The sequence below is a fragment of the Xyrauchen texanus genome, chromosome 15 (assembly GCF_025860055.1).
Source record: "Xyrauchen texanus isolate HMW12.3.18 chromosome 15, RBS_HiC_50CHRs, whole genome shotgun sequence".
In the NCBI taxonomy this organism is placed as follows: domain Eukaryota; kingdom Metazoa; phylum Chordata; class Actinopteri; order Cypriniformes; family Catostomidae; genus Xyrauchen; species Xyrauchen texanus.
Window position 1 is genome coordinate 13,788,367 of NC_068290.1, and position 27,597 is coordinate 13,815,963.

The window sequence follows — 27,597 nt, forward strand, 5'->3', positions numbered from 1 at the left end:
TTAGTAAAGTTTTTTTTTTTGCATTAAAACAGTCATAAATTAGTAATTTTGCACCCTGTCTCTGGCCCTCTGTCTGAAACGCTTGGTTTTGGTCTAAGCACCTCCTAAACGTGATATACAGCATGTACATTTTGAATTGCTAAAATATTGTCGTGTTCACGTAAATATCATGAGAAAAGTCTGCATATTTAAGCATATATAAACATTTGTTTTCAAAGTTGATGGGCCAAGAGACCTTGCGGATAGTGGTCTACTGATATGGTTTTAATGGCTGATGACAAAATACAGAGAGCATGGTGAGCGATAGACCAATACAATGCCTATATACGACAAAATTTAATATAGTAAATAGCTTAACATAAAATTATGCTTATTGAGTAAATATAGTGCTAATTTAGCACTATATTTACTCAATTTCACACTAAACTTTAACTGTAAAAAATTATAAAAAAAAAAATGATATTGAATTTAAAATGGTAGATTCTTCTGATTTCTGTTTAGTCATTACATTTTAGTAATTTATTTGCACATGAAGAAATTGTTGATATATTAGGAAGAAGGAAATAACACCGTAGTCCAGCAACCATGGGTGGCATGTCCACATTAGCAATCGCAATTTTTGCATAGTGAATAAGACATTACTTATTATAGAATCAATTCCATGCCACATATATTTGCAAAAATATAAAGTATTGCAAAATAAAATAAAGTTTTGCAAAACAAAAAAAGTATTGAGCAAACAAAAAAAAAAAAATTTAAAACAAAAATTAAGTATCACAAACGTAAAATAAAGTATCGAGAGAAAAAAGAATGTTTTGCAAACAAAAATAAAGAATTGCAAAATATAAATAAAATATAGCAAAAACCAAGATGTAATTAATTGCAAAAATCAATGACTGTTGTAAAATAATCTAAAGATCTTTTATCCTTTTTTATCTCTGCAACAGATTTTTAGGCAGCAATGATTTTGCCACACATCTTTTTCTTTGCAACGCTCCTTTTAATCTGCATTTCCATCATGTGTGAGCTCGTGATACCGTTTTGCCTTTGCGCTTCACTTTTCTCTGCGTTTCACTTTATGGCACTGTTTTGACGAGGGGGTGGAGTCAGGGGATTGGGGCGTGTACAACGGGCTCAGTGATGCCTCTCTGGAAGTTACGTCATTAGCTTGAGACACGGATCAAACGTCATGGCTGAGCACAGGCGTGCAGGTGGATCTCAGGTATATAAAGTTGATTGTTTAAGGAAACTCATTTTAAAATATTCAATGGGGTATACCCGTCAAGTGAATTTTTAAGACAACGGTTTAATTTTGAAGAAAATGCCTGTACTTTTTCTTGTTTTTCTTCAAATACTTTTTGGGAAAATATGTCTTATTGGTTGGAATCTAAGATTCACTCACTGCCCACTTTTGCTAGGAAACATGTTATGTTTGGAGTGCTGTTGGACGAGAAAAGAAATGAATTTCTTATTAATGTAATGTTGATACTGGGCACATTTTTCATTCATAAGTCCAAATGTATGAAGACGAAACCTTATTTTTCTGTATTTAAAAGAGAATTGATTTGTAATTTCTTTCCAGCGTTGGAATGTATGTGAAGTAAAAAGGCCCAGAAATTGGCTGGAATAATAGGAGACCTTGAGCTCTTAAAAGAGGAATAAAGAGACCCCTCTGTATTTGTATTTTTTATTTTATACATTTAATTTATTTATTTTAACTGATATGTGCCTTGCTTAATACTCATTTACCTGTACTTACCAATGCCATTGTAGATGTACATTCTGTTTTTTGTTCTGTTCTTGGTGTTCAATAAAAAAAAAAAAAATTGTTTCCTTTTATTTAATTAGCATTAAATGTGCTTTAACAGCGTTTGCTTCAGATAAAGAAGCTAGAGATCAGTTAAAGCGGTGGATTTATTAGCCATTCTCGCTAACATAGCCAGCATCTGCAGTTTATTCTCTCTCAATTGATTGGACTATTGATTGATTCTTATGTTTATTTTATAGATTATAATTGTCTATACCATAGTATGTTGTCTTCTAAAAAAATGTAAACTCCATATTTAAAAATATATAAATAGATGTTACATTATCACTGTTAAAGGAGACAATAAATAGATTACAAATAAAAAGTTAAACGATCGTAACAAATAAGCATCCCAGGAAACGATCTACAAACAATAAAAGAACATCACTTATAATGTTAATTGTGCAAAAGCAAAACAAATTTAACAGATTGATTCTTAAGAGTAGGTGCCGATAACCTGGTTATATCCTGCTCTACTCGAGGCAGAGAAACAGCAGGAGAAAGCTGTTGTTGTTGTTGTAGCTGCTGACCCTGAGCTGCCTGAATATGACCGAAGCTTTGAGTCAGAACACTAATAAGATTCGTCACGACATCTGGATATTCTCTCTGCTAAATGTGACATAGCAAATCATTACATGAGATGACCTAGATACACCTACATTTAGCTACTGTGAGCATTGTAAGAACTTAAGTAGCTTGTGAACAGGTTCGTTGAGCAATGGAGGAGTCAGGAGACAGCGAAGCAGGTTTGAAATCAGCACTTTAATTTCTTTCACGAACATAAGACGGTCACCGCCGTAGAAATGTAAACATAAACAAAACAATATCGCACTCAGTCTGTGGAGCTTTCTGGATCCTCTCCCTCTCGACACTTGGCGTCCCTTTAAATGTCTTTCTCCGTATCACTACAACAAGACACAGGTGTTAGAGATAATTACAAACCAGGTGACAAGCCTTACCGCTCTCTCTCTCCCGCAGACCGACACACGACCACGCCCCCCATGCCACATAGCTGTATAACGCAGGGTTAAGAATATAGGGGATGTGAACATTTTATATTTCAAAACTTTATTTTTAAAGACAGAACACATGCACGTTTGTTACGATCGTTTAACTTTTTATTTGTAATCTATTTATTGTCTCCTTTAACAGTGATAATGTTACATCTAAATATGGAGTTTACATTTTTTTAGAAGACAACATACTATGGTATAGACAATTATAATCTATAAAATAAACATAAGACTCAATCAATAGTCCAATCAATTGAGAGAGAATAAACTGCAGATGCTGGCTATGTTAGCGAGTATGGCTAATAAATCCACCGCTTTAACTGATCTCTAACTTATTTATCTGAAGCAAACGCTGTTAAAGCACATTTAATGCTAATTAAATAAAAGGAAACAATCAACTTTATATACCTGAGATCCACCTGCATGCCTGTGCTCAGCCATGATGTTTGATCCGTGTCTCAAGCTAATGACGTAACTTCCAGAGAGGCATCACTGAGCCCGTTGTACACGCCCCAATCCCCTGACTCCACCCCCACGTCAAAACAGTGCCATAAAGTGAAACGCAGAGAAAAGTGAAGCGCAAAGGCAAAACGGTATCACGAGCTCACACGTGATGGAAATGCAGATTAAAAGGAGCGTTGCAAAGAAAAAGATGTGTGGCAAAATCATTGCTGCCTAAAAATCTGTTGCAGAGATAAAAAAGGATAAAAGATCTTTAGATTATTTTACAACAGTCATTGATTTTTGCAATTAATTACATCTTGATTTTTGCTATATTTTATTTATATTTTGCAATTCTTTATTTTTGTTTGCAAAACTTTCTTTTTTTCTCTCGATACTTTATTTTACGTTTGTGATACTTAATTTTTGTTTTAAATTTTTTTTTTTTGTTTGCTCAATACTTTTTTGTTTTGCAAAACTTTATTTTATTTTGCAATACTTTATATTTTTGCAAATATATGTGGCATGGAATTGATCCCATAACTTATAGCACAAGTGAAGTGCTTTTACTTTGAAGTTGCACTCATCTCATGCAGATGAGCAGCAATCTTCTGACAGTTTAAATGGCATGGATCACCTGCTTGGATTGTCACGGACTGACCGTCATGATTTGTTAATCAGAGGAACTTCTGATCCTGAAGTTTTGATTCTTGCTGACAGACTACGTGCTTCACAGGAATATATTAGATGAGCATCGATGGGAAGAAAACGCTGGATTTTCATGAGGTTTGTGAACTACATCTGTTTAAACAAGATATCTGCGTATTTGCAAATGGTATATTATAGAAGTTTTATTGATATTTGCCTTTTATCATTAGAAAAGAAAGTTAAAGTATTGATAGGGAACTGCTGAGGAGAGGCTGATAGAATATGTGCTTTAGAGGTAAATAAATGAGCGCTCCACAGGATGCTGGATCGGCTCAAGTTTTGTGAGGTTCATTTATTATATCTGTTTAAACAAGATATGCGCATATTTGCAGACGGTATACAGTATGATATTAGTTTTATTCATATTGGCATTTTTATCATTAGACAAGACAATTAAATGTTTCAGGGAACTGTTGAGGAGAGAGGGAAAATGAAATAGTTAAGCACTTTAACATAATGAGCTCAAATGCGTCTGCCACAACACTGATATGCAGACCATTTAAATGAGACTGTGCTGCACACTGGTCTATTATTGTAGTAACACGATGGCACATTACAACAAAGCGAACCATGACTGGTTGTTTACGTGTCTCAGTCGCTTCACATGCAAGCAGGTGATTTTGGCACCCTCAAGAAACAAATAGGCCAAATGGGAAAATTCATTGGATAAATCAGACGGTATTCTGAGTTTTTTAAATTATCGGCATCATCCGATTTATCTGCCTCAGTGATATATCGGTCGACCACTACTTGCAGCCCAGGGCCACACCAATTGGCCTAATCTGTAATTCACCTATGCTTGACACTTCGTCTTTTAAATGCGGCCCAATATATGCATCAAGTGGTCAAAGACATCATGTTTATGCATGTTCTGGTGTCCTGTGTAAGTTCACTTAGGATGAATCTCCCATGACAGGTCCATCTCTCTGCTCTTCATCTCTTTGACTGACTGCACACCAGTGGGCGGGGGTCAAGGGTGCAATGACGGAAAAACAGGTGTTGCATATGCAGATGTATTTGGTCCTTGTGACGTCACAAGTTCCACAAATTCAAGACGAGCTGCTTTTGCAGCTTGTTTTAAATAAATGCTCTTTTTCTATTCAGGAGGAAGTTTTCGGTTCTGAAACTAAAATATGTCAAAAGATCAAGGACAATTCGTTTCCTCATGTCATGACCCCTTTAATATGCAGAGACAACTATTGGTAAGCCATTCAAAGGTACATTTTCTCAAAAACCGCCCCAACAAAGTTACTCAAACAATAGATAGAGTTGGGGTGGGACTATCACTTTGTTTGACCAACAGCATATGGGGGGCATATTAAGAAAGCTGTTTTGAAAACAACGTTTATTTTTGCAATTCGGTTTGGTTGTGCTAGTGGTGCAGAAATGTCATACTTCGGCTTTAAGAGACATGAACAAGGTTTAAAACAAAAGGTAGACTTTTGTGGAGGAAATAAAATATTTGCTAATTAAAAAGAGAATTGTTTTCACCTGGCAACAAGCAGACATACTCCCAGACATACAGTATTTAGCCTTGACTGTCTGGTTCTTTTGATGCAATAAGTGAGTTGCTTGATCATGTTGTTTTTATTCTGTGTGGAATGCTTTAAGGATGTGTAGCACTTAGGGTTTTGTACCATTATTTCCTTATGAAAGAAATTAAAAAATAAAAGTAAAAAAACGTATTTGAAATAGTCTATAGATAGATAGATAGATAGATAGTGAGTTAGCAAGTGATTCAGTAATTCTTGGATGTAATATTTAGTTTTATGTGCAATATTAAGCAGACAAATATCACTAAAAAAAACAGCTAATTTTAGTAGGTAATCGTTTTTCAATTTTATGTTGGCCTTGAGTGGCAAAGAACAAAATTTCCAAAACAGACCATAATGAATGGGGCCTGGATTTTGCTGTTGTTTGGTAAATCTGACAGTGATTAGGTGCTATTAGGGGCCATATTAAAGTGTGTGCAGCTCTGTTTTATAATGCATTTACTTCCATTCATTGCTGTCCTTTCCTTTGAATGCCTCTTGTATCAGCCCAATAGAGGAGCATGCGCTCTGTTAACTTACTCAATAACGAATGAGATCATTTAAGGTTATATTTGTGCACACACACAATTTCCACCCAACTTCACATCTAAAATACAGCTATGCCTCCATTTCTATTGTCTGTCTCCTGGCATACGTAGAGCTTAGCTGGCTAACACAAGTCTCTTTTCTTTTTCTCTTCCTCTGATTCTTTCTCTCTTTCTTTCTCTGTCTGCCTGTGATCTGTTAATTCTCTAGCACACTTCAGCCTCTCATTAACTAGACTCTGTCTTTTCTTTTTCTACCCCCCTCCCCACCTCTTCGACTTTGGACCCTGTAGATTCGGATAAACAGGGAAGTAAGTATTTCACAGCTCTTTCTTTTCTCTCTATTCCCCCTCTACTCTCTCTTCCTCATCTTTCTGTGTCATGGCATTGCTCTGTTTGTATTATTTAAACATTAGGAAGAGCAGCTCTGTGGCACAGAAATCTCCTTTATGTTCATCCCTAAAAGTGGACGCATAAAAATTTCAGGTTCCATCTGATGGGTTTCATTTATTTGTATTATTTACAGGTACCTGGATTTTACAGTATCATAAAAAATCCTCACCTTTTCACTCCAACTCTTTATCAAACACACATTCGGAGAAAGAGAGAGAGGGGAGTTAGAGGACAGGGATAATTCTTTCTGCAAAGGGAGTTGCTTATGCACTTTTCGTCTGCAGTCTATGAGAGTGAACTCAACCCTGTGACCTTTCAACTTTTGAATTCATGAACTTCTTATAGATGAATTACACCTACACTTCAGCAGACTGTTGTTCTCTGACTTTGCTGAAGTTCAGACATTTAAATCTGAAGAATGTTACAGTACAGACAGGAAGCCAAAATTAGTACTTAGTCCAGCCTTCACCTCTTAAATGTCTTGACATTTAATGTATGAAAATGAAAAGGAATGACTTTATAATAACTGTAGTACAATCAGTAAAATAAAAAATACATGATGATATAAAGGTCATATACATACAAATATGAACATAAACTAGAAAAGGTTTTGATTTTGGCTTGATTTTGGCTTTAAGTTTAAAGAAGTTTAAAAAATGTCATATACATTGACAGACTATAACTACATTTCTGCAAACTGAGTTTTACGTGCCGCTTTCAATGTTTTGCTGCAGGTTCCTGGTGAAATTTACACTAGAGGCGTTTTATTCACTTTCACACAAATCACAGGTTCTAAAGCTGTTTGTGACTTTATAAACTCTTATTTTTTTCTCTCTATTACTCAGACCCTGCTATGTTAAGATATCTTAACACGTTTATTTAATTAGCATTCACGGTAGCTCACCTGATAAAGTGTTGGGCTTTGGACTCGGAGATTGAGCCTTGAGCCCGTCTAATGATGCTCAGAGTGATTGTGAAGAGAAAGAAATGACATGGTTGCTTAAGTAAATATGCTTTTCTTGTCGAATTTGCTTTTAAAACACTATAGACAAGGTTAAGGTTTTGGTTTAAGGTAGTATGTCTGTTATGTTAACCTCTCATTTATCTTTTATGACGCTAATGGTTTAGGCCAATGTTTTAGGTAAGGAAGGTACATTTTACCAATTAAAACTTCACTCTAATATTCACCTTAAAAACCATGTCTGATTACAAGAAAATTTCACTTGTTCTTGGCACCCTCCGTTGGACATTTCAATGGGAAACTGCAGCCAAACGTAATTGAAGGCTGGAAAGACAGATAGGTATGGTGTTAATAGGTAATTTCTAGGGGTTTTTCTAGACAGACAAACAGATAGATACTGTTAGATTTTCCATACGTAAGTCAGATTAAAAACCCTAAGCCTTATCAGTTAGAAAAGATAAAACGTTCAGAACTGCATGATGGACTGTGTCGAGTTTGGTGGACATAGCTTAAAAGCTCTTGGAGTTATTACTCCTACTCAAGCCAACATAAGTTAATCCATGTTTCATGACATTTGATACTACTCTAACTATTTGTATGAACATTGTTTCATTATGTAACACTTCAAAGTTAATTGGTTTATTTGAAAAGGTATTGAAAGTGTGACTAATTAGAGAGACTTTCATTCATAAAACATTCAGAAACCATTTGTAAAACATTCTGATGTCTTGACTCATTAATAGTCACACAGTCTTTGTATGAATCACATTTATAACATAATTTCAGTATGTTCAGATGCTGTTGCAAAGTTGTTCAGTGTTGTGCTTTAGCATTTGTATTGTCTTTTTCATTTAATGAGCTTCTTCGTCTTGTGAACTTTCCTGCTATTTTTAAATCATCCATTAAATATTAAGCTTTTAAGCATGATGTATCACCATCTTGATAAATGGCCACATTTCTTCAGCATTGGGATGTTTACAGTTTTGGGCTGGTGATACAATCATCACAAATTTGATGGCTGATAGAGCGACCCACGATCTGGATCATTACTGAAATCCCCTATTAATGTCATGCCCTTGAGCAAGACACATAACTCAAATTTCCTCCAGCAGGACTATCCCTACCATCAGTGCAATAACAATCCTGTTTCACAAATTTGTTTATTTATATGTTTTAAATACCTACATACTGTTAGTGTATTTTGCTCTTTGGATGTGGTTGTCTCACTAAGTAACAATAAGAGATCTATATTGAGACATACAGAAGACCATAGACGTTAATCAAAGTAAACTTCATGTTTAATTTAAGCTAAATGAACAAAACAAAGCTATGATGGATGGAAGCACAGTCCGTTCAATATGTGTACCTAGATGTTGATCTTTAAACCAATAAAAACATTGAAAAGATTTTTCCACAATTAAAAAAAACAATTATAATAATAATAATAATTTTCAGTGGTTTGGTTTTCAGTTTAGTTTAGTTTGCTGATCAATCAACACCCAGGTACACAATATGGGAGAGTTGAGGTCGAAGTAATAGTGAATTTATAAATAATAAACAATCATGCCACTTCTGTAAATGTATGTAGGTCTGTATCAGCACACCAAAACTCTTTTAGACCAGTTAAGTTTGAAAAGAAAATGCCATGTTCTCTCCAAACCCTTTAGACTTTGCCAGTTTAATTCCTTTGAAAGCAAACAACAACAACATATGCCCTACCATTTCTTGTTTTATCTCCATTTCCATGTTTGTCTGTAGAGTGAAGAGGAAATAGCTAGGCCCAATCTAGAGTGTAGTAGACATCTGCTATGCTCTATAATGCAGCAATAATTAAATGCAGTAAATGCAGGACAATAAGACAACATGTCCCTATTATTTCTCTACCGTCTTTGTAATTAAAACAGATCCACTTTTTGGGAGCCTCCCCAGGTAGTTCTTTGAAAAGGCTCAGCTTTGATGAATACATTCCATGTTTTGAAATGTTTCTTGAGTTCCTTTCTAATTTTGAAACGACACTTAATGGGGGGATTGTGTGGGGGACAGATCTCCTCTGTAATTTGGTTTATGTCTTGGAAGAGCTGTATTACTCTTATACCAGAGCGCCTTTGTGTTTGTTTGTTTCTGGTGCTTCAAAGTTAGTGGTGACATTACTAGTATTAGGGAATAACAAATGAAATGTAGCAATGCTAGTAGCATAACAATATTTTTTTTCAGTTCTCTTTTAGTTTTCAAAATAGAGTAGCTATTTCAAGCAATTTTGTTTTCCCAAACAAGTAGCAGTGTACCATAACAAATGCTAAAACATCACTGTTTATGTGTAATAGTATCTAGAATTTTGTTTTAAATTTTATTTGTTTATTTATTTTTTATTTTTTTGTAGTTTAAAACTTTTTCTGTGTTAAAATATGTTCTCCTATCCCAGCTTAATATGCAGAGACAACTGTAAGTAAGCCATTCTGTAACATGGTTAAAATGGGAGAGGAGGAGGTGGGAACCGGCTGAACAATCAAAGTAATATTTTAAAAGGAACTTTAACAGAAAGACACAAAAGCATAAACACACACACATGGCAGCTGCATGTGGCTCTCTTTCTCCCAAACTGCCATGTTCCGCTGTACTAATCCCTACTAATCCTCGGCTGATTAGCCCAATTCTGGGCCGGCGTGTGTAGTCACGGCCCCTTCCTCCTCCTCGTCACACATTCATTGGTACATTTTCTCAAAAACTCTAAGCACTATGTTTCCGTGACACTATGAAAATTGCTCAGTTTGTTTTGAGTGACCCACTTAGACCCGCCCCAACAACATTACCAGAGACTATTTAGCAGAGACTGGGCACTTCTATTAAAATGAATGGAAGAAATTGGAATGCTGAACGGTCTAAAAATATAGAAAGGAAGTCCCGCCTTACAGATTAAAGAGCCAATTACCTTTTAGAAACAGACATCGCCTGTCAATAAACCCGAGAACGTGCATGCGCATTAGCTATACAAGCCGGGGAAATTGCTTTTTATTTTTTTTTTTTTAGCATAATCTGAGGTAAAGAAGCACATTTTATGATTCCAGTATTGTCAGATTTTACTGCTGATTGGAAACATTTTCTTTCTTGACCAACCGTTTTGGAGAGTTCCATCTATCCACATTCAAGTACAGAGGAGCTGCTCTTAAATGCCACTTGTTTACATAGAAACATAGCTGCCCATTCCTGAGCATTCCAAAGATGGCCGCCAGTTGACTGACTTGCTAGAAAGACTTAGAAATCATTCAACTAATGGCTTGAGTTGTGTGTAGGACTATTTCTATTTTTGACCAATGACAAATGGGGGGTGTATTCAGAAAGCTGTTTTGAAAGTTTATATTTGCAATTCCATTTGGTAGTGGTGGTGGCACAGAAATTATATACTTCAAGCTTTAAATTTATTGGTTCAATTTGATGCTCTCGCTCTATTTTCTTTTTTTGTGCAATGAAAAAATGTATAATACAATGTAACAAGCAAATGGCCCTAATAATTTCAATCTCGCTAACTTTTATATGTAACATCTGGTGCCGCTGATTACTTTTTCAAAGGACAGCTTGAAATTAGTTTAACTACTATTAATAGATAAACTTTCACAGTAGATATTAGTAATGGACATTATGACATTTTATAAATGTGTAAATGGGAGGAGGATTGTGGTGACATTTATGGGCCCCAGTGTAATGGTTGAAGCCAAGACCTTGGACCTCTGAAGAACAGTTATACTCTTTAGGACTAGGAGATGCAAAGAAGTGAAAAGACAGACAGATAAAGTTTTTTCTAGGACACTGATGGCTTACACAGCACGTTACATCTCTCTCTTTCTTTTAGGGTTACCATCGATCCAACCACTTCATCGCCACTCAGGGTGAGTATCATTGTCTGGTCAGGACTTGTGGATGGATGTGTGTTTGTTTATGTGGTTCTGTCTGGCATCGTGCAATCCCATGGGGAGAGCCTCATACTTCCCTCTCTTTAGTCTGTGTGTGTGTGAGTGAAACCCTTGGAAAACACTCTTACAGATGGAATGTAATGAGTTAAGGGCAATGAAATTGTAGAGGAGGTGTGCGAACAGAGATGGTGTGGTGGTTACCACCTGATGTCTTATAACCTGAGACCCCCATCAACACAAGCAGCACAATACTTGAAGGACCTTGGGGGGAGAGAAGACTTATCCTGGACAGATCTATGTGTGTGTGTGTGCACGTGCGTGCGTGCGTGCATGCGTGTTTGTGAGCTTAGTTTGGTGACACAATTGTCCACAAAAGTGAGCTAAATCTGACAAAACCTCCCTTGGGGACATTCAGGGACATCTTCAATTGGATAATGATTTAGTAAATAAAGCAAATACTGTTGCTTATTCTAAAAATGTCAAATTATGTTTTTCATCAAAAGGGTGTCGGTTAGTCTGTAGTATTTAATATTAGATTAATATGAACCATTAGAAATATATGGTTGTGTAGCTTTGTCTCAAATTATGCATTATATACACTGTGCACTCAGCCATCTAGTGTATTAACTTTCAAAATGTAGTATCATCTTAAATGGAATACTAACAACTTTTTACTACATGGAAGAATGGAAGTGTTCACTGTTTTTCAGTTAATGGAATTTGTTTCAACGCACATGATGTGTTGCCTTTAAGCACATTAGCCAACCTTAGTCCTACACTTATATCACTAATAATGTGCATATGCACACAGCGTGGGGTGATTTTAAACCATTCAGTTCACATTTGCGATAGTTGGCACATTCACCATTAATTACAATTATTTTGTCAAGCCAGCATCATGGCCAAGTAATGTGTAAGCAGTGACCACTGAGTGTATGATGAATCCAGCTTCCACAAAACATTATTTCGGTTGTAGAAGAAGATAATCCGGTACTCAAAGTACTCTTCTTTTTGTTGCATTTTTAGGTTGGAACACACGACTCGCAGTATTTTTCTACTAAAAATATGTCATAGAATAGTGCAGATGTATATGATTTGGATGCATCTTGTGTGTGCATGTACTCAACAATAGTTTGGTGCCAAAAGTGTCCTTTGAAGTTAGCTAAATCTGACAAAACCTCTCTTTAGGGACATTTGGGGATATCCTTATTTGGAGAAAAAAAAATTCTATACTAATTATGATTAGCTTTATACAAAAACAATAGAAGTCTATGGGATCCACATTTAAATAGGCAATCATTTATTTTTTTATTTTATTATTACAGGGACAGTGCATATTAATTAACATTGCTGCCAATATGCCAGAATTAGCCAGAAGGCTATTTTTCGTCTGCAGTCCCAGGACAGATGTTAAAAGTCACCCTAAAAAAGACTAAAATTACATATATATATATATATATACATAAAAAATACAGTCGAATTACAGCAAACCAACAATCAAACAAACATCTGACAAAGACATAACATATACATACACACAAGGCAAGAAAACCATTTAGATATCCAAGTATGTGTGTGTATGTGAGAGAGAGGGAGAAATATCAGACAAACTTTCCCTTATCCCTTTTCTCAACCTATTAAAACAAGGTCACCCTCTTCTTTCATGGTTTCAGATCTCCCATAAATAAATCATTACATGTTTGTGGCTTGTCTGTCTTCGCCCTAATTGAATTTCTAGGCAGTGGCAATTGATGGGAGAAATTAGCTCTTTCTATCAGAGAGCCACATCCTGCTGAGGTTAAAAGCTGCTCCATTCACCAGAAATGTCTGCTATTGAATTACTCTCCATGAGCCTCTGCATTACTGAACTGTCTTATAACATGCAATGACACTTGGTAAATTAAACCCACTGTGCAGAGCACTGGCTGCCATTCACTGAATATGTGTGTGTGTTTTTGTTTACAGGGCCCAAGCAGGAGATGGTGTATGACTTCTGGAGGATGGTTTGGCAAGAGAACTGCTTCAGTATCGTCATGATCACTAAGCTAGTGGAGGTGGGCAGGGTATGTTCTAGAATCTTCCTCATGTTCACACTAACCCATAAACCTGTTCACAAAAGCCCTTCATGCACAGTCAGTTCACCATGTTTGTTTGTGTGTTGTGGGTGAATGTGTCTGTGTGTACAGTACTTGGATATGATATGAAAATTAATTATAAATACATCACTTCCTATTCATTACAGTCATCAACATCCACACTTTCTGCTTTGAAACAAAACTAACTTTAAAAGTATTTTTGAAAACCCACTTTTATTATTGCTCATATTTGGTGTTGGTGGTTTAAACAAACCCCTAACCATAAGTTCTAAACTTCGATGCATTATAGAATTTTGGTGGTCCAATCCCCACAGCCACCACCATTGTGTCCTTGAGCAAGGCACTTAACTCCAGGTTGCTCTGGGGGGATTGTCCCTGTAATAAGTGCACTGTAAGTCGCTTTGGATATAAGCGTCTGCCAAATACATAAATGTAAATGTAAAAATTACTAGGCCTGTTTGAGTGGTGGATATGTATGTTGTCAAATTGATTTGTTGAGGAGAGGTGTGCTATTCTTTTTCTAAGGTATAAAACTTGATTTTCACCTGATGTGTGATGAAATGTGATGAAAACATTTAAATAAATAAAACCAAATCCCATAGGCTTTGCTTTATTTACTTGGGCCAGTAAACAGTCACCTAACAACCATGTAGAAACCACCATAAGCACCATACCAATCACATTGCAACATGCTTTTAAACCACTTAAATTAACTTAGCAACTACATAGTAATTCCCTGGTAACCACCCACATTACTCTAGCATTGTGTTGGCAACATTTGCACAGACAAGCACCACTCATGCTAATACCATGCATTTTTGAAAATGTACCATAGTAATACAGTGGTGTTCTTTGAAGTACCCTTGAGTATTATGTAAATACGATGATATATGAATATGGTAGTGATTCAATGCAATGGTACAGTATATATATCACTCTACCATGGTACCGCCAAAATACTTTATTTGTAAGGGCAGTACAATACAGTACAGTTTACAGTTATGTTGTTATATAAATACTATATTAATGTCAACCACAAAAGAAGGATTGAAATAGCCATAATTTCGTTCCTGTAGAATTTTCACACTCGTGATGCATTTTGCTCTTTTGTGGCCCACTCGTTTCAGCATTTCTAAACCCCCTTTATTTCTTCTCTGACATAATTCTCTTTTATTTTCCTTTCCATGCTGGCATCAGGCCCCTTCAGTGCTACAGAGACAGTTTCTGCTGCAACAGAGAACTCTTAACAGCCTGTCCCTGCCCTCTTGTGAAATTGTGGCTCTATTATGAAAAAGACACTTTACCTTTTTATGATAAAAGCTGTGAACGGCAGGGATAAATGGATGATGGCTTAGGTCCAATAAATATAACAGTTTGTGTAACAGTAATAGCTGTGCAAAAATAAACACAGTTTACTGTACACTAGGACTCCATTCGTGTATCTTGTTGGTCTGGCATGTGCCGTGGGCTTTGAGACTGGGCAAGTATCAAAGATTTTTTAATACAAATTATTAAACGCTGTGCCATAAAACACATTATATGAGCGAGTGTAATGTCACAGAAATGTAATTGACGTAAATTGTTGCTAGAACCCACCAGTCAATGGAAACAATTATGTCACAATGGTGAACTTCATGACCAAATCGTTTTAAACTCAAGACAGTAATATTTCTCATTGTCATAATATTGTCATACAATGAACTTTAGTGCCAGAAGAGCTTGTTTTGACATATAGCAAAAAGAAAAGATTGCCAATTACCGGTACTACAGTAGTTTCAACATCATAGGCCTTACACGTCACTCTTCCAACAGTTCAGAAACACTGGAATGGACAGCAGCAGTTAACTAATCTGACCACCAAAGACCGTAATATTAACCTGAATGCACAAGGCAAATATAACGTTTTAACATTATAAGGATGGGCAAGGAGGCGGGAACCGGCTGAACAGTAACAATAAAATTTAATGATAAAACACAACATAAAACATAAACGAACAGACACACATGCAACGCGGCCACGTGCGTCTCTCTCGCTCTCTCTCGAACCAGCGTCTCCGGCTTCCCCTTATCTCACTCTCCAGCTGATCAGCTACATCACGGCCCGGCCACGCCCTCCTCCTCGTCACAATCATAACATAAGGTTCTCCACAAACGTGCAGTGCGTGATGGGAGAGGCATACTAGCGACTGACACTAGGGGTTGTAGCCTTTAGCCTCCTCATCACAAACGTAGACATGGCAGTCTACATACCTCAATATTTGTGCCCTACATTGTGCCCTAGTGTTAGAACTATAAAACAGACAGACTAAAACACAAGAAGGACGTGACTACCAGATCACCAATTCACCAGAAACAATGACCTAGCATCTATGACCTAGTATCAATAACACCATTTTTTTAAAACTATATTAACTTACCTTTTTGTTTTACACAATACCATGCGCCTCTCCTTGCAAATTAACATCATCACTTTGCCCGCTTGTTGAAGTTTTGATTTCAACTTTGCGAAATCTGTGTAGGTGGCCGATGCTTACACTATATAAATTGTAGCGCTTAATAACGCATAAGTTACATGAACTTGAATGTGTTAACGCAAAACATATCTAGCCTATCAGATAGCATGACTGAAGGAAGGAGCTCCTGATTGGCTTACACATTTTGGTAAGCATGCTTACCTTGGCCATTTGTAGTAGCGGGCGTGATTCTGTTTGAATGATCATACAGTGTTGAACGAAAGTGCGGTAAACAATGCTTTTAATTAGAGAAAGCATAACACAAAGTACTTCTACCTGATGGTGGCACCAAAGCTTATAAACGAATAACTGTCTGTGCTCCTCAACTAAGATGAAAGATGACTAATTTGAACGAAAACAATAGTTAATATAAACAATTATATTTAAATTTCATAGTGTCATTTTTCTTTTCACCCTTCTGTTAGGTAGCCACTGCTTACCTTGCTTATATGGATGGCATGTCCCTGTTGTTGGTTAAGTAGCGTTTTGGTGCTGTAAAAGTAGGCTACAGAAAAAAGCTATTGTGGCCCTCCAGTCTTTTCTTAACTAAAATGTTTAATACATTTTTTTTTTGCTCGTTTTTCCAGGTGAAATGCTGTAAATATTGGCCGGATGAGTCTGAGATGTACGGAGACATTAAGATTACACTGCTGAAGACAGAAACCCTGGCAGAGTACACAGTGCGAACCTTCGCCCTGGAGCGGGTACAAGACTCTTTCTCTCTGCCTCTCATTCAGTCCTTTTCAATGCACAATAAAATTTGTATTGGTAGTGATATTAGAGGCATGACAACAAACAGTGGTTGGGGGGATCATAATGCGAGCCAGCACCATGGCTTAATGTGTCGGAACACAGGCTCTAACCACTAGGCCATGTTCAGTTTCAGGCTGCAGATTATCAGACTTGAGGCAATGGTAATCAGTCCTTATATTTTTAATTTTAACACGGTTAGCAGCTATTGGATGATTAATTATGCTAATTTCTGATTTGTAAAATGCTTCAGCACTAGCTATCACTTGTTTGTTTGACAGTGCAAAAGAGAAAACGCTGAGATTTGTTGCCAAAGTAGAAAAAAAAACATTGTAACGTAAAAGTCAAATCAAGTCAAATAATTTGTATAGCTTTGTATTAGCCTAGTTTCCATCCACCTTTCATGCTATTTTGTAATTGACAAAAAATTAAATTGCGACATTTGCCGCCTTCTGCCAGTTTCCATTCAAAAGGCCTTTTATCGATAAAAATAGTGTGCGTGATGACGTCATGCCTAAAAAAACTCTGTCACATAAGTTTTGGTTTAACGCTAAAGAAATCTGTTCTGAAGCCAATTCCATACAGAAATGTGTGTTTATTGCTAATTCGCCTCCCAGATGTAATTTTTTTCCTCAAAAGTTTTGGTAAAAAGGGGAGCGTATTGAGACAATTCATTAAAATTAGCCAGTTTACTATCATTTTACAAATAAAAGCAATCAGAAGAGGAGGAATTGCAATCAAAAGGGAGCAGTTGCTCTTCTGATAGGACTGTAATATTGGTCCTGATGTTGGGCATATCGCAGGTTGGCACCGGTTCCGACCCGAAAGCAAATCGTCATGGTCCTGTTCAAGCTGGCAACCTGCACCAAGTAGTGGGAGAAACTTTCTGTCTCAGTATAAGGACCATCAATCGATGTAAATATGGTTAGATTTAAAGTATTTAAACGTTTTAAAATGTTCAAAAGCTAATTTTCTGAAAGTGAACTCAGCATTGGTCAAAGAGTTCTGATAGTTTATAGTCTTGAAAAAAGTGCAGAACATTCTGAGAACATCATTCAGCTGACTGTTTTCGTCTACAGAACAGGGTAAAGCTAATTTAAGTTTGAGGAAAGAAACGACATATATAGGTTTAAAAGAAAAACTTTTTTTTTCGTTCTGTAATTATTTTTTTAATGTAATGCTTTTTTTTATTTGGTAATTAATTTAATACAGTGGATTTGGCTGGCAATTTTTGTCGTTTATGCCAGTTTTATCAACAAACCAATTTTTTATTTTTATTTTTACATTTTTGCGTTAATGCCAGTTTTATCAACAAACCAATTTTGTCATGACATTTGATGTATCGACATAAACAGAAAAATATTATGTCAACATTTGTGACATTTTAGCGATAATATGTGTTTCCATCACCTTTATTTTGATGTGTTAAAACGTTTCCCGCAAAAAAATCCTTGAATGGAAACGTAGTCACAGTTCCAAAGCAGCTTTACAGAAAATCAGCTGTGATGTCTGTAACATCTCAAAAACATTTATTTCATTGCAGAATGCTGCAATTGAGTAATCAGAATTAATTATTCCAGAGTGCTGTTTAATAAACACTCATTTAATTTGTGGAATATGTCTGTGCATTGGTATGATGCTAACAGATTCGTATAGAAGAAGTTGTTGTGTGAGTATGTTAGGTGAGAATTTGGAGTGACAGCCCTTTAAATGAAATGAAGAGAAGTGACTGATACCCAGCAGAGGTCCACTGAGCTGTCTGTTCAAGAATTAGATCTGCCTAATCTCAGAACGCTTAATGCTGGGCTATTCAACTTAAGTATTTCTCTCTCTCTCTCTCTCTCTCTCTCTCTCTCTCTCTCTCTCTCTATATATATATATATATATATATATATATATACATATACATAATGTACATCAATAAGATACAACATTAAAACCACCTGCCTAATATTGTGTAGGTCCCCCTCATGCTGCCAAAACAGCACCAACATGCATCTCAGAATAGTATTCTGAAATGATATTCTCACCACAATTGTACAGTGCGGTTATCTGAGTTACCGTGGACTCTGTCAGTTTGAACCAGTCTGGCCATTCTCGGTTGACCTCTCTCATCAACAAGACATTTTCATCCGCAGAACTGCCACTCACTGGATGTTTTTTGTTAACAAAACAAAAACTTTAAAACATCCAGTGAGCGGCAGTTCTGTGGAACTGAACCCTATTCTTAGATGCGGGTTGGTGCTGTTTTGGCAGCATGAGGGGGACCTACACAATATTAGGCAGGTAGTTTTAATGTTGTGGCTGAGCGGTGTGTGTATATATACTGGCAGCCAAAAGTTTGGAATAATGTACAGATTTTGCTCTTATGGAAAGAAATTGGTACTTTTATTCACCAATGTGGCACTGATCACAATGTATAGTCAGGACATTAATAATGTGAAAAATGACTATTACAATTTGAAAAAATGTTCAAAGAGTTCTCATCCAAAAATCCTACACAGCTTCGCAGATCATTGGCATTTTAACTGTCAGATTGTCCAGATATTCAGGTGACATTTCACCCCACGCTTCCTGCAGCACTTGCCATAGATGTGGCTGTCTTATCGGGCACTTCTCACGCACCTTACAGTCTAGCTCAGTGTTTCCCAACCTTTGTTCTGCCACGGCACACTTTTTACGACTAAAACATTCGACGGCACACCACTACCCCACATAGGCGAACCATCGTCAATATTTTTCCTGTTCAAGAACTTGTCCATGTATTCTGGCCGTCTTAGTAGCATGTTTACTTGTAATGTTTGAAATTCGGCTGTGCAACGAAAAAAACAAGTCACGTACAGTGCTTGCGTTAGATTTGCTTATCGTCCGTCATTTTGATACCACACGAAGCAGATGATTGTTTTTTTCCCCGTAGTGACAGCGGAGGCCACTAAAACACAACATATGAACAACACAATATTACAAAAAACAAATACGATTAAAATATGAACAAAACATGTAATTAATGAACTGAACACAACTCAATCGACAACTCAAACCTTATTCCTGGTCTGTATCGACTTCAACTGGGTGCTCGCCTGTGTGTAATCAAACGCATCAAGGGAGAATGATGTTGAGGCAATTGTCATTAGATTTTGCGTCTTTGCCTCGGACAGACGACTTCTCGAGTCCGTTTTAATTTGGTTCTGGAGGCTGAACCCAGCATCAAGCGCTGCATTGCCCTCCACGTGACAAGATTGGCAGAAAGCTTCACAGAGGGGCGATTTTACGAGTTTGCCATGTAAAAAAGCGGGAGGTGTGCACAATAAACATAATAAAGTAATAAATACAGTAATAAAAGGACTCGTTTATGTTTAGGTCTAAGCATTTTCTTGGTGAATTTAAAGTGGTTCAATAACTGTGGTCTCTAATATTCTAAAACGATAAGGTAATATTTAATTAAAAGAAATTATGAGACATTCAGTGTCTCTTCACAAATTTGGACAGTTTTTAGGGCAGTGGTGGCTCAGCGGTTAAGGCTCTGGGTTACTGAACAGAAGGTCAGGGGTTCAAGCCCCAACACCACCAAGACACAACTGTTGGGCCCTTGAACCTATCTGTGAAAAATAAATAATTTCACCATGTATATGCAGAAATGTATGTATAATGTGTGACAATTGATCAATTTATAAATTTTATAATTTTTATTTTAAAAACGTGTGTGTAAAAAACATGCATTTATTTATTTTTGGGAATTTTACAATTTGCCACGGCACACCTGACAATCCTTCATGGCACACTAGTTGGGAAACACTGGTCTAGCTGATTCCACAAAAGCTCAATGGGGTTAAGATTCATAACAATCTTTTCCAATTCTCTGTTGTCCAATGTCTGTGTTTCTTTGCCCACTCTAAACTTTTCTTTTTGATTTTCTGTTTCAAAAGTGGCTTTTTCTTTGCAATTCTTCCCATAAGACCTGCACCCCTGAGTCTTCTCTTAACTATTGTACATGAAACTGGTGTTGAGCAGGTAGAATTCAATGAAGCTGTCAGCTGAGGACATGTGAGGCATCCATTTCTCAAACTAGAGACACTGATGTACTTCTCATCTTGATTAGTTGTACATCTGGCCTTCCACATCTCTTTCTGTCCTTGTTAGAGCCAGTTTTCCTTTCTCTTTGAAGACTGTAGTGTACACCTTTGTATGGAATCTTCAGTTTTTTGGCAATTTCAAGCATTGTATAGCCTTCATTCCTCAAAACAATGATTGACTAAAGAGTTTCTAGAGAAAGCTGTTTCTTTTATTTTTGCCATTTTTTACTTAATATTGACGTTAAGACATGCCAGTCGATTGCATACTGTAGCAACTAAAAAAAAAACACAAATATAATGTTAAGCTTAATTTAATGAATCAAATCGCTTTCAACTGTGTGTTGGATATAATGGCAATTGATTTTCTAGTACCAAATTATCAATTTAGCATAATTACTCAAGGATAAGGTGTTGGAGTGATGCTGCTGGAAATGGGGCCTGTCTAGATTTGATAAAAAATGACTTTTTCCAAATAGTGATGGTGCTGTTTTTTAAATCAGTAATGTCCTGACTATACTTTGTGATCATTTGAATTTCCTTCTGAAACAGCAAAATATGTACGTTATTCCCAAATTTTGGCCGCCACTGTGTGTGTGTGTGTGTGTGTGTGTGTGTGTGTGTGTGTGTGTGTGTGTGTGTGTGTGTGTGTGTGTGTGCGTGTGTGCATATATATTCTTCTCTCTTTCATTATCTTTTTCTCTAATTCTTGGTCTCTCTCCTACTCTCTGATACAATGGCACAACTCAAGGACTGAATGTGGGTGCATTTACTGAAATTAGCTCCCTCTTATCCTCCTTTTTTCTAGCTTGTGATGGCGCAGCTCTGTCGACAGCCTTTAATGTGAGTTTTGTGTTTGCTGCAGCCCTGTCAATCAAAAACAGGGGCTGTGGGTGGATTGATGTGTGTGTGTTCACGTGTGTGTATAAGATAAGTGTGTGAGGGATAGGCTTCTCGTAGTCACCATCAGGCAGGCTTGCTGAAGCGTTCCTCCTGTGTATATAAAAAGCAAGCAAAGGGATGCGGCTGACAGTTTCATTTTTGCTGTTAAACTCTTCTTACGCTCCTCAGCTTAGTTTAAAAAAAAAAAAGTGCCCCAATGGGTAAACAGACACACCTTCCCTGAGCGGAACACAAAGCTCCTAATAGAGTTTTTTGTATTGTCGTTTTTGCTAATATTAGAGTTAAGTCGCTCTTGTCTTAGCCATGAGGAAAAACTCATGATTCTGTTCTCCAATTTTTGCTTTTATCCTATATTCCATTGGTTCTCAATGGGTTTTGCTTCTGGACCCAGATTATACATTGGCCATTTTTGCAAAATTGTTAGTAGTACAAAAGTTAAATGTCATTATTATGTCCCAAATATTGCAATTCATGGATACAACCATGAACTTCATAGGCCCAACAATGTTTTTTTCTTGCTCTCAGTCAACAACATCAGTCAACATGTCTTGTCCTATATCTTATTGTTCATTTAAATAAAAGTCACAAAAGGGCAAAAATACAACTAAAATCAGGATCTGGTTGGCAATATGGCTTAATATCTGTTTTCATTCTGTATGTACACATGGTCCAGTTTTACATGTTGTATTCGATGACATTAATTTGATACCTAAAACCATAAGAAATTGATTCGTGTTGAAAATCTGAATTGTGTTTGTCTTTCAGAGGGGGTACTCTGCCAAGCATGAAGTTTGCCAGTTTCACTTTACTTCATGGCCTGAACACGGAGTCCCATACCATGCCACAGGTCTGCTAGCCTTCATTCGCCGGGTCAAAACTTCCACGCCACCTGATGCTGGACCTGTGGTGGTTCACTGCAGGTATAGAACTCCTTATTCAACACCCATTTGAAATGCACTATGTATGTCACAAGCCACATGTGTTGGTTGTTTTATGCACCACCAGCACACATTAGGAGAACTTTCCTTACAATACATGAAACATTTTAAACCGTGTTCTCTTACAGAAAGGTACTTTATTCCAATATCACCAACTCATTTCTTTATTATTACTATTTTCCACAATTTAGAATAATATAGTGATAAGCATCAAAAATATATAATATCACATATGGGAATAGGGAATTATATTGTGACCAAAAGACATCTTATGAGATATAACTTGTGGTTACTGTTGGTTCTTTTGAGAAAGAAATATTAAATGCAATTAAATGCCTTAAACAGCATGTTACAATATGACCATTTCGTATTTGAACAGAAGAGATTCTTGCAAAAGGTCTTTACACAGACTAATAATTTTTAATAAAATACCACTAATTGCAACAAAATGTGTTCTAAACTGCACTGACATAAACAGAAAAAACATTGTGCCATGCACAGGCACATTCAGGATTCTTGTAGACATTTACCTCACAGTTACTGTACTAACACTAACTATAGAAACTATGGTGAGTTACCAGATGTTATTACTATAATTATATTAAATATTGTATTGAAAGATATTCAGAACATGTGTTAATGTATCTAAAACAAAAACTGAATGACCAGAAGGATCTGTGTACTTTTGCGTCCATTCTTTTTTAACCCAAAAATGAAAAATGTGCTTTTTTTCTTTATTGGTTTTAACACTGATAAATAAAATAAGCAGATACTTATTTCCTGTTGACCATTTTTGTTTTCCTTCAGTGTTTAAAACATTTATTTACGGCTTGAATATTTGATACGCATGTGTGAGCAGCACTGAAATGCCCCTTTTATCTGATTGGTCAACTTGCCTTGTCTTCTGTATCCTACTGCCTTCAGCTAGAATTAGAGTTGGGATCTCTCTTTATGGGTTTTATGTTTCATTCTTTAGATTCAAAACATCGGGCTCATAAAGAGTCATTCGTTCAGAAAATAGAGTAATACTGGCCATGTTGTCTCATTTTCTCTCTCTATCACTTTTCCTCATCAGTGTGGGTGCGGGCCGGACCGGCTGCTATATCGTGCTCGATGTGATGCTGGACATGGCGGAGTGTGAGGGAGTTGTGGACATCTACAACTGCGTGAAGACCCTCTGCTCACGCCGCATCAACATGATCCAGACAGAGGTACATGCACACACATTTTACCCATGATTCACTGTACCTAAATATGGCAGCATGCTTAGCAAATGACTCCTTTTGCATTTGCCTAGACATAAGCTCAGTAGGTGTTGTTTTGAATATTCAGGATGTTTAGCCTTGAAATCCGTGTGTTGATAGGAGTGAACGCATGCAAATATTTGCATCTGCAGAGGCATGTGCTTTTGCTTAGATGTTCCGATATTTGCATATCCGAACTTTATTATGTAAATCCCACAGTCATTTCACTGTTTATTACATTACTAATAATTTACTAGATGCTTTAAATAAATCTATCCCACAAGTGTTTGTGTATTTAGATCAATGTGTACTTGCTCACACAGTGCACTTTTAAACATGCGATTGATTATCATTTTTACAATGGAACAGAGAGGTTAAACAAATTCTGCCATCTCCTATGCTTTCTCTCTCTCCCCCTCTCTCTTTTATTCTTCTACTCTATTCCTGTTCTGAGCTGCTCTTTTCTATCTTTGTGCATATCTCTGCTTTATCACTGACACTCTTTCTTTTGCTTTTTTCTCTTTCTCTGTAGGAGCAGTACATATTTATTCATGATGCCATTCTGGAGGCATGCCTGTGTGGGGAGACGGCTATCCCGGTTAACGAGTTTGCCCTCGCCTACAAAGATATGCTACGAGTGGATTCTCAGAGTAACTCCTCACAGCTTCGAGAAGAGTTCCAGGTCTCTACCTCTCGTTCATTTAAAGACCCTAGTAGTTTTTTGGCTTTTAGTCAATGTCTTTTATTTTTCAGGTAGTTTTAGCGAGTGTACTGCTAAAATTGACAAATAAACAAGTTAAGTCTTTCTTTTCTGGGAAAACTGACAAAAATATTGATGATAATCATTCCCTATTTAGGACCATATAGGGTAGTTGATGGTAATGAACTCTAATAAAGTCATGTAATTTTCAGATTTCACAGTTTCATGACAGAGATGATATTTAGTTGCTTTGAAAAGGCGTATAAGCAAAGAGAACAAACAAAGTCAAACAATGCTATAATTCAATGCTAAATGTGCTCAGTGGAGCAAAGCAAGCTTGACAGTCAAACAAGACACTGAGCTACGAACAGTGCGACAGAAACGCTTTCCATGGATTAATGATCAATAATGTTGAATAAGGGGGCTTTCACACTGGCAGTTTAGTCAGTAATAGGTAATATGAATGCTACTTTGCGGAACGGAAAGCAGACCCTAGTACTGAACTTGAGAGTACAGTACCTGAACAAAGTTGTCAGTGCTCAGTTGCTATGGAACTATGGCACGGTTCACATGAGTGAGAAAGCAACTTGTATTTGGGTCTGCATTTGTTCAGGAAGTACAATAACTTTCCCATGTGTTTTTGCTGATTTAAGCATGACGACATCATCAGATGCACAAAAACTCACAGAAACATGCACCATGAATGGCTGGGGAACATAAGCAGTGCTGTAAATACGCCACCATCATTAGTGGACTAAAGCACATAACTGGTAATCAGAAGGTCGCTGGTTTGATCCCCACAGCCACCACCATTGTGTCCTTGAGCAAGACACTTAATCCAGGTTGCTCCGGGGGATTGTCCCTGTAATAAGTGCACTGTAAGTCGCTTTGGATAAAAGCGTCTGCCAAATGCATAAATGTAAATGTAAATACTGCTCACAACCAGCTGTCTCCTTTAAAAAACACAGATGTAGTCGCCTTCTCATGGACATAAACATCTGCTGATTTTTGGCATGCGACCCACAGAGGCACACGTGCATAATGACACCAAAATTAATACACATATACACACATGTTAACAGGAAAAAAAAAGAGCAAAAGAAACTCTTTCCAAACTTCTCAGAATCATTCATTTCACACACATTTATTTGTTTTGTTGAAGGTGCCACGCATATATACTGTATGCCTATGGGCATCATAGATGAAAACTCACTAGTGGTGATTACTGAACATTAATCAATACTTTTTGATTCACTACTGTAGATGGCAAACATAAATAATATAGGTGATAGTGTAAGTGTAAAGATAAAAGTGTTATAATATAAGTAATCGCTTGCATTGGTTGTCCATTGGGAGCGGTACTCACTTTCTGATCTGTACTCAGCCATGTTTCACTTTACCACAGCTCCTGAGGGAGTAAAAAGGCCAGTGAAGGTTATTAAATAAAAGATGAACCACTCTACACATGTCGCTGAAAATACTTTTATTGATTCTGAGGGAAGCTACATTTCAAAGGGAGACTAAACTATCCTTGCTCTTCTGCACTTACCTCTGTCTTGCATTTTTCTGATTTTACGTTGCAGGTGAATGGTAATGCATACATTACAAATGATGAGGCTTGGAAATATAAGTGCGGGAAAGGTAGATTTGGATTACATGGTGTAGATTGTGCTATAGCTATTAGGTGCTCATGGAAGAAATTTTCTGTGCCTTCCATGCACGTATATTTCTGACATTTACCTTGACATCTTTTGTCTTAAATTGTGGTTATTTGTTCCTTTTGCTGTAGGAGAGAACACAAAATCTCTTTACCTTTGGGTTTTCCTGGAATACAATACACAGACTTTAATAAAGAGAACATTGCACACCTCATCTCAGTTTGAATTGTAACAATTTCTGTTGAGCTTATAGGAACTGTATTACTCATAGGAACTTTATTACGTACGAGGTTAGCCTCAATAGAAGTAACCGAGTGTATGAGTGAAATTAAATGCTTTTTAAAGCTTGCCGTCAGAGGTATTCGGCATCTGCAGTCACCAGATGTACAATGCTATTTATGTGGAATGGAAATCATGGTGATCACCAATGTGCCAGCAGAAATCTTTTAATATTTCTACTGCTCTTTCCTTAAATTTATTTAACTTTTCTTTCTTTGCTGGATAGTTTTTCATTTTTTTTATGGTTGAGAACTTACCTGCCTTTCCCTGCTGATTGAAAAACAGCTCAAAACAGCTTAAAATGGTTTGCAGGTTTTATCTGGTTTAAGCTGGTGTCCCAGCTGGCCAAGCTGGTGTAGTTGGTCAGCCAACTGGGCTCCCAGCCTGATGACCCAAAAACCCTTTTAAAACCAGTTAACAGAGCAGCCTGACCAGCTTAGGCTGGTTTAAGCTGTTTTTTAGTAGGGTTTCTACTATTTATTTTATTGCATGGCTTTATTTGATCTTTTTCTCCTCTCTTCTTCCAGCCCTTCAAACTTTTCATCTCAGTTTAAATCTTTTTCATTAGTGTAATAATGACTCATCCACCCATTGTCAATTGATTGAACACAAAGCTGACAGAGATGTCTAAAGCACCAATATTTTTTACAGGAGTTTCATGTAGTCACTCTTTTTCCAGACACTAAACTCTGTGACACCCCATCTGGACGTTGAAGAGTGCAGCATCGCCCTGTTACCACGAAACCGGGAAAAGAACCGCAGCATGGATGTTCTCCCACCGGACCGGGCCTTGGCCTTCCTAGTGACCACAGAGGGTGAGAGCAACAACTACATCAATGCTGCCCTGATGGACAGTTTCCACCGGCCTGCTGCCTTCATCGTATCTCCCCATCCGCTACCTGGCACGACGTCTGACTTCTGGAGGCTGGTGTTTGACTATGGCTGCACCTCTGTTGTCATGCTGAATCAGCTGAACCAGTCTAACTCTCCCTGGGTAAGCAAGAGAGGAACAGTAAAAGTAAATTCCACGAATTGTTAACCAACACTTACTGTATGTCATTCCAAACCTGTATTACTTTCTTTCTTTCATGGAACAAAAAAAGGAGAAATTTTGATGAAAGTACTGGTTATTTAGGGC

At 37.0% G+C, this 27,597-nt stretch overlaps 1 protein-coding gene across 7 annotated transcripts in view; it reads left to right on the forward strand.

Moving 5' to 3' along the window:
* The window catches only part of LOC127656351 (receptor-type tyrosine-protein phosphatase U-like), a 319,639-nt gene that overhangs the window by 278,315 nt on the left and 13,727 nt on the right, over positions 1–27,597 (forward strand). For 3 of the 7 annotated variants that reach the window (XM_052144640.1, XM_052144641.1, XM_052144645.1), the window contains 8 exons: positions 6,340–6,357; positions 11,248–11,284; positions 13,274–13,371; positions 16,505–16,621; positions 22,406–22,560; positions 23,654–23,789; positions 24,355–24,504; positions 27,139–27,453. In XM_052144640.1, coding sequence (XP_052000600.1) covers positions 6,340–6,357; positions 11,248–11,284; positions 13,274–13,371; positions 16,505–16,621; positions 22,406–22,560; positions 23,654–23,789; positions 24,355–24,504; positions 27,139–27,453 — 1,026 coding nt within the window. The remainder of the gene's footprint in view (positions 1–6,339; positions 6,358–11,247; positions 11,285–13,273; positions 13,372–16,504; positions 16,622–22,405; positions 22,561–23,653; positions 23,790–24,354; positions 24,505–27,138; positions 27,454–27,597) is intronic. The other 4 variants (XM_052144643.1, XM_052144646.1, XM_052144642.1 and 1 more) reach the window with 3 other exon arrangements.